The sequence below is a fragment of the Mobula birostris genome, chromosome 16 (genome assembly GCF_030028105.1).
Source record: "Mobula birostris isolate sMobBir1 chromosome 16, sMobBir1.hap1, whole genome shotgun sequence".
NCBI classification, from domain to species: Eukaryota; Metazoa; Chordata; class Chondrichthyes; order Myliobatiformes; family Myliobatidae; genus Mobula; species Mobula birostris.
Genome location: NC_092385.1, coordinates 26,532,181 through 26,554,476, shown reverse-complemented (window position 1 = coordinate 26,554,476; position 22,296 = coordinate 26,532,181). Strand labels below are relative to the sequence as shown.

Here is a 22,296-nt window from a genome sequence, read left to right as displayed (position 1 = left end):
AGTGTTGGTGTATTTGGATGACTTGATAGTATTTGGATCTACCTTGGAAGAACATGAAGCGAGGCTACTGAAGGTGCTAAGCCGACTGAAGGAGGAAGGGTCAAAACTTTCCCTGGACAAATGCCATTTCTGCAAGACATCTGTTAGCTATGTTGGGCACATAATCTTGTGGGATGGAGTAGGTACAGACCTGTCTAAGGTAGAAGCGGTGACCATGTGGCCAAGGCCCCAGACTGTGAGCGCTCTGCGCTTGTTCTTGGAGTTCTGTGGTTATTATCGGAGGTTCATGAAGGGGAGGGCAGATCACGCAGTGGACCCATTGTGGGCTTCTTATGATGCCCTGCCCCCAGTTTGCTGTGACCTGACTGCTCTGGAGACCAAACAGCTGCCGGAATTGAGTTCTGAGGAAGTGGCATCTGCTCAGCGAGATGACTCAGGCATTGGCACTGTCTGGTACATGGTGGAGAAGGGGGATATGGCACGGGCGGAGAAGGCGAAACATGGTTTGGTACCTCCATTACTGAGGGAATGGCCTCGGTTGAAGTGGAGGAACCAAATTCTATACTGGGTAACGTCACTCCCGGACCGACCTCGGTGTTGGCAGTTGGTCCTGCCTGAGAAGTATCGGAAGGTTGCGTTGAAGTCACTGCATGATAATTTTGGACATTTGGGGGTGGAAAAGACCTATGGATTGCTCAAAGACAGGTTTTACTGGCCCAGAATGAAGAGTACTGCAAGTCGTGCATTCGCTGCATACACCGGAAGACACTGCCTGTGAAGGCCGCTCTTCTATCACACTTGCAGAGTACTGGGCCCTTGGACGTGGTGTGTATGGATTTTCTGTCCATAGAACCCAATGTCAGCAACACGGCTAATGTCTTTGTCATCACAGACCGCTACACTAGATATGCTCAGGCTTTTCCTACCAAGGACCAGAGGGCGACTATGGTGGCAAAAATGTTGTGGGAGAAGTATTTTGTGCATTATGGCCTTCCCCGGCGGATACATAGTGACCAGGGACGGGACTTTGAGAGTAGGCTCATCTATGAGTTACTGGGCATGCTGGGAGTTGAGAAATTGAGGTCCACGCCCTATCATCTGCAGGGCAATCCACAGTCTGAAAGGTTTAATCGGACCTTGTTAGACATGCTTGGGATTTTGGAGATCAGCAAAAAGAGCAGATGGAGTCAACATATTGGGCATCTGGTTCACTGTTACAACTGTACACGCAATGAAGCTACTGGGTATTCGCCCTATTATCTGATGTTTGGGCATGAGGCGAGGTTGCCCTTTGACCTCTGTTTCGGGACTGACACGGGTGACGTACAGCCGAAGCCTTATCTGAAGTATGTGTCTGATATGAGGAGAGAGCTGAAAAGGGCTTACGAATTGGTTGGGGTGGCGGGCGCCAAGCAAAATCGGGGAAATAAGAGGAGGTATGACCAGAAAGTGAAGTTCTCCCAACTCCTGCCTGGAGACCGAATCCTCATAAGGAATTTGGGATTACCTAGAAAGCAAAAGTTGGCTGACTGCTGGGCGGCCACACCCTATGTGGTGGAGAGTCTCATGCCAAACCTACCGGTTTTCCGGGTGAGGCCCGAGGAGGGGAATGGGCCTGTCAAGATTCTTCATTGGAACCACCTGTTGCCCCTGGGACAAGAGGTGCAGGCAGACCTAGAGCCTAACTTGGAGTCTACACCTAGTACGAGGACTCTGTGGAAGTGCGGGGCGATGGAAGAGCCCACCACGAAAGAGATTGGCCGGGCCCAGCCCCGGAAAGGGACACTGATTCAGATGAGTGGTACATGCTACCGTTCGCTAACTTCCCCATAACGGAGGAAGAGACTCCACGTCCTTCTCCCACTGCGTCAGTAGAGGTGAGGGGGGCTATTGGTGGGCAACAGGATGTGCAGCAGTACTCGGGAGGAGAGGAAGTGGGGCCTGCACCCAAGACAGGGGGCTCCGAGTTGCAGAGGGGTTTGAGGGACAGATCGCGGGAGGTTTCGCCAGGTAGCCCCAAAGTGTCTCCTGTAGTGTCTGAGCCAGAGGATCTAGAAGAGGGGGTACAGAGGTCTCAGAGGATTAGGACCTCCCCCCCCAGAGAGGTTGGCCTGTGTACCGCCTGAGGAGCAGAGTGTGACCTCTACTGTTTTGGGGAGTTATGTCACTGCTTTCTGCACTTGGATTGGGCTCTGAGTCTTGCAGGAAGGGTTGGCGAATTATCTGAATGTCATGAGGGCATGACTAAATTCGGTGGGGGGAGAATGTAGGGTTCTCAGTAATATTAACTGTAATGGTAACTGTCAACTGCTAATAATAAAATGGCTTCTCTGTAGTGTTATAATGAAATGGCTTGTCTAATGTTAACAAATGAGGTACTGTTCTGGGAGCTGAAATGTTTGGGTTATAATTATAGATAATGGGGAACTAACCAATGGAAATCATGTTATTCTATCTGTATGTGTGGGAACCTGGGTGAGTGCGGGGGAGATCGGTGAGGAGAGGCAAAGAGGACGGACTTGCGGAACACGCGCTGATAGACCACCGTGGTTGGTCCCAGTCCGAGGGTCATGGAGTTCAGAGGAAATCGAATGGTGGATTGGGGATATTGCGTGAGCTCCAACGTTGTGCATGAATTGTATAATCCCTATTCTTGACACCTTTTTATTTTATATTTCTGTTTCTCTACTAACTCCATAGTCACAGTAAAGTTTATAAAGTGTAATCGTTTAAACATACATTCTGTACTGCCTGATATTTTACATTGTGGGTTGTACCGGGATGCATTACGCTGCATCTACACAAACGTAAGACATAGTTTGGCGGGCAGACAGCGGTTTCCCCTAGACGAACGTGGGTTGTTAGGGCTAAGTGTTACACATTGTACTGCTGCCATAAAGTTAACAAATTTAACAACATATGCTGGTGATATTAAACCTGATTTTGATTCCAATTTCAATTCTGCTTCGAACTTTAGCCATTCTCATTGTGTACTCACCCATATCTTATCTGAAAGCATTCATCATTGACCTTAGACAGGTATGCACTCACTCCAACACTCATGATCACGCTCTTGCTCTTAGCCATGCTCTTACTCTCACACACACAGAGCAAAGAAGAGGCAGTGAACTATAGCAAGATGGCCTCCCTCCTTTCCTTGCAATTTTAATGTGAAGACCTTTACCTTCAGTATACTAATTTGAAGCTTCTTGCACATACATGTGAATGTGATTAAATTTGGAAGCTTGTTGTGTTGAAGCTGGTTTGCAACAGCCTCTCCACATACAAGCTTGCATATTTATCATTTCATTTTCCTGTTTGTCAGCACACTAAAGCCAATTATCAATCAGATAACACTGACAGGGCTAGTTTGATATCTAAATACTTCTAATCATGTCCTGCCAAGGAAAAGGCAGCTACATTGTTGAATAAGGCAGAAATATGATTTAGCAGCTGTAACGATGACTCAGAAGTCCTCTTTAGATCTACTCTGTTCACACTATGCATGAAAGGGGTTAGAAAAGCCAACCCAAACACAATTTACATTACATCTGAAAATCCAATTTGACTCTGCCAATTCCTATTATATATTTCAAATATCCTATTACAATTCAATTATAAATTCATCCAATTTCCCCACAATTGAAGTTAGGATAGTTAATCTATAGCTCTTTCTCACTTCTTTAAATGGTGGATTTACAATTGCTAAATTTGAATCTATAGTTTCAATGGAAAATGACAACTGATACATTCATTGTCTCCTTAGCTGCATGCCACGCATCCAGTCAATGAAGACAGATAAAATTTTAATATATTTCTATACCATTTCCTGTGTCTCTCAATATCAGCTTTTCCTGACTCGACTTTTAATCCAGCTTTAACTTGTGTAGAAATTTCACAGACTGTTTTTGTGTTTCTCACTAGACCACCATAATATTCTTTATTTTATCTGGTCCTTCTTTACTAAGTTCAGAATGATTCCCATTTCTCAGGCACCGTTCTCTTTTTGGCAGCATCACTCAGTACCCCCCTTAACTTCACCTTAGGGTGTTAGGGTATTAGTACCTTAAAAGGGTACTGCTTTTCTCTCGTCACACAGGATCAGGAGTAAGCCGTCAGACCCATAAAGTGTACCCCACCTTCACTGTCATCATGGGTGATGTATGATGGCCTCAGATCTTGTTTTGTTCAGTTCCATCAATTCTTCAGTCTTTCAAATACTCATATGTGTCTGTCTTCACCTTAAATATATCTAATGATCTGGTTTCCACCACTTTCAGGGGCAGAGAATTCCAGAGATGCACTACCCTCTGAGAGGAAGTTTCTCCCCACTTCAGTTTTCAATGACCATTTAATTTGTAACTGTGTTCCCTTGTTTGTGGCTATTCCACTAGATGAAAACATCTTAACACCGACCCTGCCAAGCCCTCTTCAGACTTATGCATTTGAATCAGAATGGATTCGCCAATGATATGACTCTTGTTGGCAGAATCTCAAATGACAATGAAGAGCCATACAGGAGTGAAATAGATCAACTAATTGAGTAATGCTGCAACAAAAATCTTGCACTAGTGTCAGCAAGCCCAAGCAATTGATTGTGGACTTCAGAAAAGAGGAAGTCGGGAGAACACATTCCAGTCCTTATTGTAGAGTTAGTGTTGGAAGGGTGAGTAGCTTCAAGTTCGGAGGATCATCTGAGCCGTATGTTGATGCAATCACAAAGAAGTCGTATCTGTGGCTCTTCTCCATCAGAACTTTGAGGAGATTTGGTATGTCACTAAAGACTTCATCAAATTTCTACAGATATAACGTCCAATGGAGAGCATATGAATTGGTTGCATCACTACCTGATGTGGCATAAATGGTGAGTGAAGGCAACAGTAGTAATCCTTCAAGAATTACTAGATTCTGGAATGATTCCAGAGGACTGGAAAGTTGCAAATGTAACACCACTCTTTAAGAAGAGAGGGAGGCTAAAGACAGAAAATTATAGGCCGGTTAGCCTGACTTTAGTGGCTGAGAAGATGTTGGCGTTCATAATTAAGGTTGAAGTTTCAGGGTACTTAGAGGCGCATGATAAAATAGGATGAAGTCAGCATGATTTCCTTAAGTGGAAATTGTTTGAGGAAATAACAATCAGGATAAACAAAGGTGAGTTAGTGGGTGTTGTTTGTTTGGATTTTCAAAAAGCCTCTGAGAAGGTGCTGCATGTACAGCTTCTAAACAAGATAAGAACACACAGTATTACAGGAAAGATATTAAGATGTTTAGAAGATTGTCTAACTGGCAGGAAGCAAAGAGTGGGAATAAAGCTGCCCTTTTCTGTTTGGTAGTTGATGACTAGTGGCGTTCCACAAGGGTTGGTGTTTGGTCGTCTTCTTTACACATTATATGCCAATAATTTGGATGATGGAATTGACGGTGTTACGTACCCCGTAACTGGGTTGCCAAACCAGCAGCAATGGATCACTCAGTTGGAGTCTGGATTACTAGAACTAAGAAAGTTTTATTAAAGAAACAAGCAACACAGTAATCGAAAGGATAATAAATGCAACAGTTCAGCAATGATAAACACACATGTGCACAGAATTAAGATAACAGCATCAATCAAGCTCTATCATTGTCTAGGAGTAAATGACCAAATTTCAAAGTGACACAAAAGTTCAGTCCAATTTAGTTCAGTTCGCAGTAATCGTTGCCATGGCGATGGACAACGTGGAGGGAGGGAGAGAGAGAACGGGAACGACTGATCATTCAGATATGGCTTCCACTCACAGACCGGCGATATTGCTCACAAGCAGCTTTCAGGCAGGTCCTTGGTGATGTCACCTGAGGTCACCAACTGTGACCTCTCCTCCAGATGCGGTCGATCCTCTGCAGTGAATCCGGCACCCAAGCGAGGGTGGACACACACCGGGTTCCCGCTGATCGTACCTTTCCACCCTGTGCATTTAAGGTCCGGTACTTCCCACCGACTCGTGAGAGGCGCACCGCTTCCAGGGTCTTGTTACCTCGGGTGTCGTGTGTGTCCTGCCTTAGTGAACCTGTCCCTTTTTATCCCCCTGCTAGGGTATCGCCTGTCCATCACTTCAAACAGTTCAGGGTTCAAAGGGGGAGCCGCTCCAGTCAGCTCTCTCTCCCGTCCCTTCATTACACATCTCCAGACGCTGCTCCATTGTTCCTTATCTCTCCTTCCCCTGAGGACAGGTGGCAGACCACTTGCTGATGCCACTGATGCTAACCCAAGCCAGCAAACATCTTAATTTTATGTGTATTCTCATCACAACGGCCATGTTTGTAGACAATACAAAGATAGGAGGAGGGGCAGAATAGTGCTGAAAAAGCAGATAGTCTACTGAAGGACTTGTGCAGATTAGGAGAATAAAAAAAGAAGTGGCAGATGAAGTACAGTGTAGAGATATGTATGGTCAAGCATTTTGGCCAAAGAAACGAAGACTACTTTCTAAATACGGAGCAAATTCAGAAATGAGAGGTGCAAACAGACTTGGGAGTTTACTTGCAGGATTCCTTGAAGGGTTTCTTTTAGGTTGAGTTGGTAGTAAGGAAGGCAAATGCAATGTTAGCGTTCAGTTTGAGCGGGCTAGAATCTTAGAACAAGGATGCAATGCTTTGTAAGGCATTGGTCAGACCACACTTGGAGCATTATGAGCAGTTTTGGGCACCTTATCTAAGAAAGGATGTGCTGGCATTGGAAAGGGCCCAGGAGAGGCTCATGGGAATGATCCCATGAAAGTGTTAACCTATGAGCAGCTTTTGATGGCTCTGGCCCTGTACTGACTGGAATTTAGAAGAATGAGAGGGATCTCATTGAAACCTGTCAAACATTGAAAGGCCTACTAGATAAAGTGGATGTGGAGAGGATGTTTCCAATAGTAGGAGAGTCTAGGAATAGCCTCAGAATAGAAAGATGTCCCAGAGATAAGGAGGTATTTCTGTAGTGAGAGAGGTGAATCTGTGGAATTCATTGCCACAAACATCTGTTAAGGTAAAGTATACTTAAATTGGAGTTTAATAGTTTCATGATTAGTAAGGGTGTCAAAGGTTATGGAGAGAAGGCAGAAGAGTGGGGTTGAGAGGGATATCAGCCATGATGCAATGACAGAGCAGGCTCAAGGCTCCAATGCATGGGATCGTAAGAAGCTACAGAGCATCTTAGATCCATCCACAGCTATCACAGGAACACCTTCCCCACCACTGAGGACATCTTCTAAAGGTGATGCCTCAAGAATATGGCATCCATCAATGAAGACTCTCACCATCCTGGACATGCCCTCTTCACCTTTCTACTATTGCGGAGAATGGACAGGAGACCCAAACTGAACATTTTTATAACATCTACTACCCCACAGCTTCCATGTCCAGCACATAATTCTCCGAAACGTCCAACGCCTCCACAGAACTCCACCACCAAGCACATCCTTCCCTCTCCCCCACTTTCTGCTTTCCACAGGGATCACTCGCTAGGCGACTCCACTATCCATTCGTCCCTCCCCACTGATCTCCCTCCTGGCACTTACCTTTGCAAACAGAACAAGTGCTACACCTGGCCCTACACCTCCTCCTTCACTACCGTGCAGGGCACTAAACAGTCCTTCCAGGCGAGGTGACACTTCACCTATGTGGCTTTTGGGGTTATTTGGTGCTCCCAGTGTGGCCTCCTGTACATTGGTGAGACCCAACGTAGATTGGGAGACTGCTTCGGCGAGCATCCACACTCCGTCTGCCCACCAGGACAAGCAGGATCTCCCAGTGGCCACACATTTTAACTCCACTTCCCATTCCCGTTCCGATATGTCCATCCATGGCCTCCTCCACTGTTGTGATGAGGCCACACTTAGGTTGGAGGAACAACACCTTATATTCCATTTGGGTAGCCTTCAACCTGATGGTATGAACATTGAGTTCTGAAAGTTCCGGTAATGACCCCCTCCTTCTCTATTTCCCAACCCCTTTTCCCTCTCTCACCTCATCTCACCAATCAATTTCCCACTTCTTTACTTCATCCCTCGACTCCAGGTTTCACCTATCACCTGGTGGTTCTCTCTCCCCTCTCCCCACCTTTTAAATCTACTCCTTAGCTTTTATTCTCCAGTCATGCTGAAAGGTTTTGGTCCGAAACGTCGACTGTACTTTTTTACCATAGATGCTGCCAGGCCTGTTGAGTTCCTCCAGCATTTTGTGTGTGTTGCCAAACTGTCTAGCCTCATTTGGTGGCCCAAGTTGGTGCAGTCTTCCATTAATTCTATTATGGTTATTATTCTATTATGGATTTATTGATTATACCCACAAGAAAATGACTCTCAGGGTTGTATATGGGGACATATATGTAACCTGCCTAAATGACTAGCATCCGGGGACATTAACATCAACTATATAAAATGCTTTGAGCACTAGTCATAGAGCACGTTAAACCCTTTCTCCTGGCTACATTGGATCCTTACCAGTTTGCTTATCACTCAAATCAATCCACTGACAGCGCAATAGCCTCAACCCTCCACTCTGTTCTGTCCCAGCTGGAAAGTGGGGTCTCATAAGCTAGACTGTTGTTCAGCATTCAACACCATCATACCCCAAAAACTGGTAGGGAAACTGTCCTCGCTGGGTATCAACACCTTACTCTGCAATTGGATACTGGACTTCTTAACAGTAAGCCCACTGTCAGTCTGTGTGGGCAGCGATGTCTCTAGTCCTATTACACTGAGCACTGGTGCCCCCAAGGCTGTGTGGTCAGCCCACTACAGTTCACACTGCTGACACACGACTGTGTCGCAGGATCCAGTTCAAACTGTGCCATCAAGTGTGCGGATGCCACAACAGTGGTTGCGCTTAATAAGAATGATGTCGAGTTGGAGTATAGAGAGAAATTGGAGGGGCTGGTAGATTGGTGTGAGAAGAACAGCCTAAGCCTGAACATGGAGAAGACAAAGGAAATCATTGTGGACTTCAGGAAGGTCCAAACGAAACATCCCGCTCTGCAAATACATGGCTCCTCCTTAGAGAGAGTGAAGTACACCAAGATTCTGAGAGTTCATATCACAGATGACTTCACTTGGTCCCTTAGTATCAACTCCCTGAACAAGAAGGCACAGCAGCGCCTCCATTTCCTGAGAAGATTGAGGCAAGCAAGGCTCTGATTCCCCCCTACCCCCCCCCCCCCCGCCGTCTTAACAGAATTTTACAGGAGAATCATTGAGAGCATCCTGACAAGTTGCATCTCCATCTGGTGTTAGAGCAGCAAAGCATTGGACTGGAAGTCCTACAAAGGTCTGTGAGAACAGTTGAGAGGATCATAGGGGTCTCTCTACCATCCATCAGGGACATTTATCAGGACCAGTGCATACACAGGGCACTTAGTGCTATCAAGGATCCCACCAATCCATCCAGCACCCTCTTTGACTTTCAGGATGAGAAACCATTCCTTCCCCCAGACCATTAGGCTTCTGAACTCCCTGCTGCATTGTATTCAAAGTTCCAATGGTTAATCTGTTATGTACCTTACAAAATTTAATATTAATACACTTTAGTTGGTTATCTATGTGTGACTCATCTGTAGATTTTATCTGTACCTTCATGTGTTATGTGTGTTATACTTTATACTTTATTGTCGCCAAACAATTGATACTAGAATGTACAATCATCACAGCAATATTTAATTCTGCGCTTCCCACTCCCTGGATTACAAATATTAAATATTAAAAATAGTAAAAATTAGTAAATATTAAAAATTTAATTTATAAATCATAAATAGAAAATAGAAAAATGGAAAGTAAGGTAGTGCAAAAAAACCAAGAGGCAGGTCTGGATATTTGAAGGGTACGGCTCAGATCTGGGTCAGGATCCGTTCAGCAGTCTTATCACAGTTGGAAAGAAGCTGTTCCCAAATTTGGCCGTATGAGTCCTTAAGCTCCTGAACCTTCTCCCGGAGGGAAGAGGGACAAAAAGTGTGTTGGCTGGGTGGGTGGTGTCCTTGATTATCCTGGCAGCACTGCTCCGACAGCATGCAGTGTAAAGTGAGTCCACGGACGCAAGATTGGTTTGTGTGATGTGCTGCGCCGTGTTCACGACCTTCTGCAGCTTCTTTCGGCTTTGGACAGGACAACTTCCATACCAGGTTGTGATGCACCCTGGAAGAATGCTTTCTACGGTGCATCTATAAAGATCAGTGAGGGTTTTAGGGGACAGGCCAAATTTCTTTAGTTTTCTCAGGAAGTAAAGGTGCTGATGGGCCTTCTTGACAGTGAACTCTGCTTGGTTGGACCAAGTCAGGTCATTTGTGATATTGACCCCGAGGAACTTAAAGCTTTTGACCTGTTCCACTTGCGCACCACCGATGTAAATTGGGTTGTGTGGTCCACTACTCCTTCTGAAGTCAACAACCAATTCCTTCGTCTTGCTGACGTTGAGGGATAGGTTATTGTCTTCGCACCATGCCACCAGGTTCTTAATTTCCTCTCTCTACTCAAACTCACCATTGCCCGAGATACGGCCTACAATTGTTGTGTCATCAGCAAACTTATATATTGAGTTTGATGGAAACTTGGCTACACAATCATGGGTGTACAGTGAGTACAGCAGGGGGCTGAGTACACAGCCTTGTGGGGCACCGGTGCACAGAGTGACTGTAGAGGAGAGCTTGTCCCCTATTTTTACAGCCTGGGTCCTGTCTGTGAGGAAGCTGAAGATCCAGCTGCAGATCTGAGTGCTAATGCCCAGTTTCCGGAGCTTAGCAATCAGTTTATTTGGAATGATGGTATTAAAGGCAGAGCTGTAGTCAATGAAAATGTTATATGTAATACTGTGCTTTACACCCTGGTTTGAATAAATTATGTCTTGTTTCTATGTACATTATATGGTTATATACGTTATATACATGTATATCGTTCAAAGACAATAAACTTGGCTTCTTAACTTGACTCAGGAAGAAACTGTTTTTCAGTTTTGCTGTCTTGGCTAAGATGGCAGGTATGGGATGGGTCTTTAATGATGTTACGAACACACCATAGGTATCGGGGGCTGTAGACTGTCTCCAGGTTTTCCCTCTTAATTGTCCTCCTTTACAGATCTATCCAGGTAACCCTGCTCCTTCTTTAATAAATCTATGTCTGAATATCAGACGTCAGGTCATCAACTCTGAGCTGAAGATCCTCAAGTTAATATGCTTGGTGGACATATAGTCACAATTTCAACTCCCACATGCTTCTACAGTATATCATACCAGTCTCAAAATATTTTAATCATCCACATCTCACTCTGCATAGGCTCTACACCTCTGCAATTGATAGTCTTAGGCCATGATTTGTGCTCAAAGGCAGCAGTACTGAGTCACCTACTTAATTTAGTGAGTTCTAGCTGGTACCCAATTAGCTGGGAAAGTAATGCTTTATGTAAATATGTTAAGCAAAGAGTTTTTGAATATTAAATTAAAACTCCCTTTAGTCACCAAAGTCTGCCACTCTGCTACTGCACACAGGGTTTATGCTGTGCCAGGAATATTTTTCAGTGTTCATTTGGAATGGCTTTAAAAAAAATACAAAGGTATTGGTAGGGTAAGATAGACTATTTCCAAGCTTCACTGATTATTGGATTGTTCAGATAAAAGATTAGCTTTAATTGTCACATGTACATCAAAACATGCAATGAAATATGTTTGTGTCAAATCAAATCAGCGAGGATTGTGTTGGTCAGCCTGCATGTGTTACCACTTTCAGGTACATTATCATGCTTTTCAAACAGTTCCATTATTTTGAAGAAATAAAGTAAGGTTCATGGGTTTGAAGTTGTCTCTTTTTTAATCACTATTTTTAAAGCGCTTGTTTCATTAAGCTATTTCATTGTTCTTTGAACTACCACTATTTCTGAAATATTTCCCAGAAAACTTCTGAATAAGCTCTGACTCTTTGAGTCAAGTTTACAAAACCCTTGAGATTTATTTGTTCTGAGCTTTATTAGTCTGCTTAATATTTCTACTTTGATTATATCAAAATAATTAGTTTGACTTACTGTCTCTGTCTCAGGAGGGCATATTGCTCATGTCTTCACTTACCTTTACTTGACAGAAGTAATTTTTTAGACATTGCCTTTGCACAGTCTTTGATTTGATCTCTTATTCTTCCTGATTTTGGAAACTATTTATATTTAATTCTGCCATTTGTAACAATGGCATAAATTTAAATTGTCTTGTTGCTTTTGCTTTCCATTTTTAATTATTTTGCTGAACATTTAAATGGTAGCTTGTAAGAGGAGGGAGAATATTCATAACTTCTGAGGAACATTCTTCTGTTTTAATTCAGACCAGCATTCCAGTCGTGGAACAGTCAGCGCACGTAGTGTCAGGAACCAAGATATATCACACATTGCATTTGGATCAAAAGTGCTTGGACCACCTCCAGCTATCAGCAAACGAGTTGGCACAACAGCATCTAAAGATGTAAGTAAGTTTAAAGTAATCAGTGATAATCTGCTCAAATTATCATGACATGAGTGAATTTTTAGAACAGTATTGCCAATATGGGGACGCACTCTCAAAGAGATTCACCGCTCCTGGTCTTGGCTAGTACTGTACTAAGGAATGCGCTTTCTAATATGTCAGCTTTCAGAGGAGATGCAAAATTGTATGTTGCCTTAGTGAATGTAAGCAAACTCAGGACTCTGTTTATATCAATACCCACATCAGACTGCTATTTATTGATTGCAGCGCAGCATTCAACACCATCATGCCCTCTTGTACTAATCAACAAGTTCTAAAATCTGGGCCTTTGTACCTCCCTCTGCAGCTAGATCCTTGACTTCCTCACAGTCAGTGTGGATAAGAAATAACATCTCCAATTCACTGACAATCAACACTAGTGCATCTCAAGGATGCATGCTTACCCCACTGCTCACCCCTCTCTACATCCATGACTGTGTGGCTAGACACAGTTCAAACACCATCTATAAACTTGTCAATGACACAAATATTGCAGGCAGAATTTCAGATGGTGACAAGGAGGCATACAGGAGTGAGATAAATCTGCTGGTTGAGTGGTGTCACAACAACAACCTTGCACTCATTGTTAGTAAGAACAAGGAATTGACTGAGGACTTCAGGAAGGGGAAGATGAGGGTATACACACCAGTCCTCATCGAGAGATCAGCAATAGAAAGGGTGAACTGTTTCAAGTTCCTTGTGTCAAAATCTCTGAAGGTCTACCTAGGGCTGAACATCTAATGCAATTATGAAGATGGTATGACAGTGGCTGTTTCATTAGGAGTTTGAGGAAACTTGGTATGTCACCAAAGATTCTTACAAATTTCTACATGGAGAGCATTTTAACTGGTTGTATTACCATCTGGTATGGAGAGGCCACTATACAGGATCCAGAAACAGCTGCAGAAAGTTGCATACTCAGTCAGCTCCATCATGGGCTCTATCCTGTTCAACATCATGGATACCTTCAAAGGGTGTTGCCTCGAAAAAGCAGCATCCTTCATTAAGGATCTCCATCACCCTCTTCTCATTGCTGCCATCAAGGAGGAGGTACAGGAGCCTGAAGACACATGCTCAATATTTTAGGAACAGCCTCTTCCCCTCTGCCATCAAATTTCTGAATGGACAAAGAAATCATGTACACCATCTCTTTTTATTTTCACTCTCTTTTTGCACTGCTTATTTCATTTGTATATATATATTTCTTATTGTAATTTACAGTTTTTTATTATTTGGAATTGCAATATACTGCTGGTGCAGAAAAACATGACGTGTGCTATTGATATTAAACCTGTTTCTGACTCTGTTTGGGAAAGAGAAGGATTGTTTTGCCAGTCTATTAGTCATTTTATTTTGACAACTAACATGACAAAAACAAATTATCTGGCAACTTATCTAATTTCTGATTCTGATGCTAGCAAATTGCATACTTCAAAAACTTAATTAACCTTGGAGAAATTCTAGGAATATGAAGGCAGATTAATGCAGTGCATGACAACGTTTTTCTTTGTTTAAAATTTCAAAGTTTCATAGTTGAGTTTATTGTCATATGCAGCAGTACATATATGGACAGTGTTACGTACCCCGTAACTGGGTTGCCAAACCAGCAGAAATGGATCACTCAGTTGGAGTCTGGATTACTAGAACTAAGAAAGATTTATTAAAGAAACAAGGAACACAGTAATCGAAAGGATAATAAATGCAACAGTTCAGCAATGATAAACACACATGTGCACAGAATTAAGATAACAGGATCAATCAAGCTCTATCGTTGTCTAGGGGTAAATGACCAATTTCAAAGTGACACAAAGTCCAGTTCAATTTAGTTCAGTTCGCAGTAATCATTGCCATGGCGATGGACAACGTGGGGGGGAGGGAGAGAGAGAACGAGAACGACTGATCATTCAAAAACGGCTTCCACTCACAGACCTGCGATATTGCTCACAAGCAGCTTTCGGGTGAGTCCTTTGTGATGTCACCTGGGGTCACCGACTGTGACCTCTCCTCCAGATGCGGTCGATCCTCTGCAGTGAACCCGGTACTCAAGCAAGGGCGGACACACACCGGGTTCCCGCTGATCGTACCTTTCCACCCTGTGCATCTAAGGCTGATCCCGCTATCAGCCGTCCAAGAGCTTTCCACCGACTTGTGAGAGGCGCACCGCTTCCAGGGTCTTGTTACCTCGGGGTGTCGTGTGTGCCCTGCCTTAGCGAACCTGTCCCTTTTTATCCCCCTGCTGGGGTATCGCCCGTCCATCACTTCAAACAGTTCAGGGTTCAAAGGGGGAGCCGTTCTAGACAGCTCTCTCTCCCGTCCCTTCATTACACATCTCCAGATCGCCTGTCCATCACTTCAAACAGTTCAGGGTTCAAAGGGGGAGCCGATCTTGACAATACCCAGACTGATGGCTCCTTCATTAACACCTCCAAATGCTGCTCATTGTGTGCCTTATCTCTCCCTCCCCTGAGGACAGGTGGCAGACCAACTGCTGATGCCACTGGTGCAAGCCCAGGCCAGCAAACATCTTAATTTATGTGTATTCTCGTCACAACAGGTAAAATGATAAACTTATTTACAGCAGCATCACAGTCACCACTGGTCTACAATGGGGGATCGGCAGTCGAGAGAGTTAGCAGCTTTAACATGACCCATCCTGAGCTCAACATATAGATGCAATCACAAGCAAAGCACACCAACATCTTTACTTTCTTAAGATATTAAGGAGGTTTGGTTTATCATTGAACACCCTGTCAAACTTCCACAAATTTAATTCATCATTTTTATGATGAAAGTCCCACCTTACCAGACTTGCATCCACTGTCTACAATATTTTAATAAAAATGTTAAAAAGATCAAGCAGCATGATTGGAGAGAGAAGGCAAGTCATTGTATCAGGTCAAGCAACTAGATCTTTTCAGTTGCAGAGATTGGGTGCAGACTAAAGCTGACAAGTCAATGATTGTTTTAAAAACTGGGAATTAGAATTGGAATTGGTTTACTATTGTCACATGTACTGAGATACAGTGAAAAACCTGTGTTGCATACTGTTCATACAGATCAATTTATTGCACGGTACATTGAGGTTGAACAACGTAAAGCAATAACAGAATGCAGAATGAATTTTAACAGCTACAGAGAATGTGCAGTGCAGGTAGAGAATAAGAAGAAAGATCATAACGAGTTAAATTGTGAGGTCAAGAATCCATCTTTTCATACTCAGGAACCATTTAATAGTCATGTAACAGTGGGATAGAAGCTGTCTTTGACCCTGGTAGCATTTGCTTTCAGGCTTTTGTATCTTCTGCCCGATGGAAGATGGAGAAGCAAGACTGTCCGTGGTGAGAGGGGTCTTTGATTATGTTAGCTGCTTTATTGAGGCAGTGTGAAATATAGAGAAAGTCTTTAGAGAGAAGTCTGGTTTCCACGATGTGCTGAGCTATGTACACAATTCTCTGTAGTTTCTTGTGGTCATATGCCAAACCGTTATGTATCCGGATAGAATGCTTTCTATTGGGCATTGTTAAAATCTGGTAAAGGTTGACAAGGACTTGCAAGATTTCTTTAGACTCTTGAGGAAGCAGAGGCATTACTGAGCGTTTCTGGCTGTGACATCAAGGTGACTGGACCAGGACAGACTACTGGTCATCTTCACTCCTAGGAATTAATCTTCTCAAGCTCAGCACCGTTGAAATAAACAAGTTGAAACATTTAAGTCATTCATTAGTCAACTGCTTTACAATTTCTGCATCAGGAGAACAAGGGATGATGCCATTTTTTCTATGCATTGGAAATGCAAATACCCTGGAATGGAAAAGCCTACAGAAAATGGTAGATGTAGCCCAATCCATCACAGTCAAAGCCCTCCCCACCTTAAGTACATGTACATGTGTGCTGCCACAAGCATTCATCATCGAAGGTCCCCACCATTCAGGCCATTCCCTCTTCTCACTACTGCCATCAGACTGGAGGTATAGAAGCCTTAAGTCTTACACCACAAGGTTCAGGGATAATTATTACACTACAACCATCAAGTTCCTGAACCAGTATGGATAACTTCATTCACCACAACTCTGAACTGATTCTACAACCCACAGACTCACTTTCAAGGATTCTTTACAGCTTATGTTCTCAGTATTATTTTTATTTGTGCAGATTGTCTTTTTTTCACATTGGTTGTTTGCCTTCGTTTTGTTTATGCACAGATTTTTGTAAAATTCTATTGTATTTCTTTATCCTGTAATACCTGTAAGAATATGCATCTCAGATTTCTGTATGGTAACATATACATACTTCAATAATTAATTTTCTTTGAACTTTGGTGCTATTGGAACACTGATTGGGAAATTACACCACGTTACTCTGCATTTGCCCATTATAGAATCTTCGGGGTCCTACAATGACAGCAAATTTATTTCTTGCTTTTAAATTGGGCAGAGAACAACACACGATTCCACCATTTACTATTAAAGATAAAAGATTTAAGTAATCTTATTATGGATGACAATGGCCTCCACAGGAGCAAATTAGTTTTTTTTTCACTTTTAGGTTATTTCCCCAAGTAAAAATAAGAGGCAATATATAAGATATGGTAGCATAGTTGCATTGGAAACACTAAAAAGTTAACTTTCAGGGAAAACATCAAAGTCAGGCTCATGAGATGATCCTGATCTGCTGTTATTTCCAAACAGACACTTCTGTACTGAATACCTGCTGTGTTTTATTTATTAGCAAGGTTAAGTTACAAATGTACCGTACAAAATCTGATTAACTCTTAACATTCCATTAATTTCATTTCCGGTCATAAAACAATTTTTATTCCCATCACTTTTTAATCTTAATTAGATCATATGAAGTATTCAGCTCCTAAGCCAATGTACTGCAAGAAACCATCCAATAAATAGAGAAATAGGACACTACAGCATAGAAACAGGCCCTTTGGCCCATCTAGTCCATGTAGAACTATTAATCTGCCTAGTCCCATCAATCTACACCCAGTCCATAGCTGTCTATACCCCTCCCATCAATGTACCTATCCAAATTTCTTTTAAATCAAGCCCAAGTCCACCACTTCCTCTGGCAGTTTGTTCCACACTGTTCTCTAAGTGTTCCCCGTCCTCTAAGTGAAGAAGTTCACCATCAGGTTCCATTTAAACAGTTTACTTTTCACCCTTAACCTGTTCCAGTTTCTATTCTAGTCTCACCCAACCTCAGTGAAAAGAGCTTGCTTGCATTTAGCTTATCTATACCCCACATAATTTTGTATCCCTTTATCAAATCACCCTCTTTCCCCACATTGTATGGAATAAAGTCCTAACCTATTCAACCCATCCCAATAATTTGGGCCCTCAAGTCCTGGCAATATCCTTGTAAATTTTCTTTGCACTTTTTTGATCTTATTAGTATCTTTATTGTAGATAGGTATCCAGAACTGCACACAATACTCCAAATTAGGCCTCACCAACATCATACACAATTTCAGCATAACATCCCACTTCTGTACTCAGTACTTTGATTTATGAAGGCTGATGTGCCTTCGTAACCTCTTATGACTCTCACTACCTGTGGCGCCACTCTCAAGGAATTATGAACCTGTATTCCCGATTCCCTCTGTTCTATCACACTACTCAGTACCCTACTGCTCACCGTGTAAGTCCTACTCTGGTTTGTTCTCCCAAAGCGTAACACCGCACATTTGTCTACATTAACTCCAATCTGCCATTTTTCAACCCGATTTCCTAGCTGGTCCAGATCCTGCTGTAAGCTCTGATAGTCTTCCTTGCTGTCCACTACACCTCCATTTTTGGTGTCATCCGCAAATTTGCTGATCATGTTAACCACATTATAGATATGAAACAACAGTGAATCCAGTGCCAATCACTGTGACGTGCCACTTGTCGCAGGCCTCAGTCAGAGAGGCAACCAGCTACTACCATACTCTGGCTTCTCCCATGAATCTAATCCAATTTACTTCCTCATCCTGACTACCAAGCAAATGAACCTTCTTGACCAACCTCCCATGTGGCACTTTGTCTAAGGCCTTGCTGAAGTCCATATAGACAATATCCACTGCACTACCTTCATCAACTTCTCTGGTAACTTCTTCAAAAACTATAAGGTTGGTTAGACATGACCTAACTTGCATAAAGTCATGTTGTCTATCCCTAATCATTCCCTGTCTATCCAAAAACTCGTATATCCATTCCCTTAGAATACCTTCCAATAACTTATCCACTACCAAAGTCAGGCTCACCAGCCTATAATCTTCTGGCTTATTCTTACAGCCTTTCTTAAACAATGGAACAACATTAGTTAACCTCCAATCTTCTGGTACCTCAACCATTGCTAAGGAAGATATAATTGTATCTGCTAGGGCCCCTGCAATTTCTGCACCAGCCTCACACAAGGTCCAGTGGAACATTTTGTCATACCTGGGGATTTATCCACCCTAGTTTGCCTCAAGACAGTAAGCATCTGTATGCGGTCCATGACTTCATTGTGCTTTGCCTCACTTCTATAGACTCTGTCATTCTCCTGAGTAAATACAAATCCAAAGTATCCATTTAAGATCTCTCCTATCTCTTTCAACATCGTGCATAGATGACTGCTCTGATTTCCAAGAGGACCAATTTTGTCCTTTATAATCCTTTTGTTCTTAATATGAAGTATCTGTGGAAGTCCTTGAGATTCTTCTTGAATTTTTCTGCTAGAACAAGCTCATTCCTTTTTTTCAGGCATTCTGATTTCCTTCTTGGGTGTTCTTTTGCATATCTTATAATCTTCAAGTACATCATTGCCCTTCCTGCCCATATCTGCCGTGTACCTCCTCCTCCTTCTTAACCAGAGCCTCAATATCACTTGAAAACCAAGGTTCCCTAAACCCATTATCCTTGCTTTTTATTGTGAAAGGAACATTCAAACTTCATAGTCTCAATATTTAACTTTTGAAGGCCTCCCATTTGCCAGGTACACCTTTGTCTGAAACAACCTGTCCCAATTCACACTTGCCAGATCCTTTCTGATCTCAACAAAATTGGCCTTTCTCCAACTTAGAATGTCAACTTGAAGACCAGACCCATCCTTCTCCAAAATTATATTGAAACTAATGGCATTATGGTCACTAGGTGCAAAGTGTTCCCCTACACAAACTTCTGTCACCTACCCTGTTGAATTTCCTAATAGGAGATCTAGTATCACACTGGCTCCAATTGGGACCTCCGTGTATTGATTAAGGAAATGTCCCTGAACATATTTGAAAAAAGTCTTTCCCATCCTGTCCTTTTACAGTTTGGGAGTCCCAATCAATATGTTGAGAGTTAAACTTACCTACTGTCACAATCTTACGTTTCTTGCAACAATCTGCAATCTCTCTACAAATTTGGTCCCTTAAATCCCACTGACTATTAGGTGATCTATATTCAATGTTATAGACTCAGTATATGCAATAGTATAAATCCATTTGACTGGTCTACACGTCTAGGGATGATGCTGTTAATCACATTATCATGGTCTTTCTTATTCCTCAGTTCCAACCATGTGGCCTCAGTAGATGAGTTCCCCTTCAGTTCAGGTGTAAACCATACTACCTTTCCTGGAAGAGAGCCCAATGATCTAAAAACTTGAAGCCCTTCCTTCTGCACCATCACCTTAGCATATGTTAAAATGTATTATCTTCTTATTTCTGGCCTAATGAGCACATGATGCAGGTAGCAACCTTGGGATCACCACCCTGAAGGTCCCATCCTTTAATGTAGCATCTCGTCATAGTCATACTTTATTGATCCCGGGGGAAAGCTAATTCCCTGAATCACTTTGCAGGAACTTGTCACCCTTCCTACCCATGTCATTAGTATTGACTTGTACCATTTCCTCTGGCCACACATCCTCCCACTTAAGAAGGCTTTTTATCTTGGCACCTGGGAAGCAAGATACCATCCAGGCATCTCATTATGGTCCGTAGAACCTCCTGTCTGTTCCCCTAACTATTGAATTCCCTGTCACTGGAGCTCTCCCCTTCTCCCCCTGTTCTTCTGAGCAACAGAGCCAGTCTCAGTGCCAGACACCTGACCACTTTGTCTTTCCTCTACTATGGCATCTCTCCCAATAGTATCTAAAGTAGTATACCTGTTGTTTAGTGGAATGGCCATTAGGGGTACTGGCCCCTTCTAACTGTCACCCAGTTAACTGTGTCCTGCAGTTTGAGTGTAACTGCCTCTCTGCATGTCCTACTGATCAGCCCCTCCTGAATAATCCAGAGTTCATTCAGCTTTAGCTCCAATTCCTTGACACGGTCTGTAAGAAGCTGCAGCTGGGTGTACTTCTTGCAGGTGTAGTCATCAGGGACATGAATTCTCCCTGCCTTCCCACATGCGATAGGGTCTTTTAAGAGACTTTTGGATAGGTACGTGCTTAGAAAAATAGAGGGCTGTGGGTAAGCCTAGTAATTTCTAAGGTAGGGACATGTTCGACACAACTTTGTGGACTGAAGGGCCTGTCCAGTGTTGTAGGATTTCTATGTTTCTATCCTACAAGAAGAACATTTCACCATCCTGTCTGGCATCCCATTGCTCTGAATGTGCAATAAGAAAGACAGAAAGAAAGGGAGGAAGGAACTCCCCACTCTGACAATGGGCACTCTGCTTAAGCTTAATTTCTTTTTATCGGACCTCGCCAAGTACCTAATTATGCAAACCCCAACCTAATGTTCCAACTAGCTCTACTCACTTCTTTTGAAATCTCTCTCTTGTTTCACACACTCCAATGTCTTTTTAGTGATTTATGGCATGCAAAACAAATAGAATTAGAAACACAAACACGAGGAGATCTGCGGATGCTGGAAATTCAAGCAACACACACAAAATGCTGGTGGAACGTATCAGGCCAGGCAGCATCTATAGGAAGAGGTGCAGTTGACATTTTGGGCTGAGACCCTTCGTCAGGACTAGAACTAGAAGGGAGCTTCAAAAACTGCTTTGGAGGATCTCTTAGAACAGTTAAAGCAAGATTCATTAGTTTAAAAGATAGATAGCTAAATAGATATTATTTCCAAAGGAAATAACAGTGTCATAGTAGCATTACAAGTGCACAGGCATACAAATATAGAAAAGACGTAAGAAAGAATAAAAAAATAAGTTATCTCGATCAGTCTAGCAGGAAGGCGTCATCACTTCCCCAGCTATAGGTTGTCTCATTGTAGAGCCTAATGGCCAAGGGAAATAATTACCTCATATAGCGCTCATTGGAGCTGCACAGTTCTCTTAGCCTGTTACTAAAAGTGTTCCACTGTTCAATCAAGATGGCGTGCAGAGGGTGAGAAACTTTGTCCTGAATTTCCAGGATTTTATGTTGGGTCCTTAGTTCTACCACAGCCTCAGTGTGTCCAGTTTGACTCCTGTAAGAGAACCAGCCTTTCTAATCAGTTTATCGAGCCGGTTGATGTCATTTGCCCCATCATACCACTGCATACAAGATTGTATTGGCGACAACAGATTGGTAGAACATGTGAAAGAGAGGCCTGCATACTCCAAAGGACGTCAGTCTCCTCAGGAAGTAGAGGTGAGTCTGGCCATTCTTGTACGCAGCCTCTGTGTTGATGCTCCACTCAAGTTTATCATCCAGGTGCACCTACAGGTACTTGCAGGTCCTCACCACATCCATGTCGTTACCATCAATAGTAACAGGCTTTGTCTTCCTAAAGTCCATCACCATTTCTTTTGTCTTACTGATGTTGAGCTGCAGATGATTCAGTTTGCACCATTTGACAAAGTCCTCCACTAAGGCCCTGTATACATCCTCCTGTCCTCCCTTTATAC

The 22,296-nt window shown here is 42.9% G+C and overlaps 1 protein-coding gene across 8 annotated transcripts in view; it reads left to right on the top strand.

Annotated features, from left to right (window-relative positions):
• cfap20dc (CFAP20 domain containing) overlaps positions 1-22,296 on the top strand; it is a 492,691-nt gene that overhangs the window by 263,357 nt on the left and 207,038 nt on the right. For 7 of the 8 annotated variants that reach the window (XM_072280490.1, XM_072280488.1, XM_072280492.1 and 4 more), the window contains one exon: positions 12,312-12,448. In XM_072280490.1, the coding sequence (XP_072136591.1) occupies positions 12,312-12,448 (137 nt within the window). Of the gene's footprint in view, positions 1-12,311; positions 12,449-21,820; positions 21,888-22,296 lie in introns of those variants that run through there. The other variant, XM_072280495.1, reaches the window with a different exon arrangement.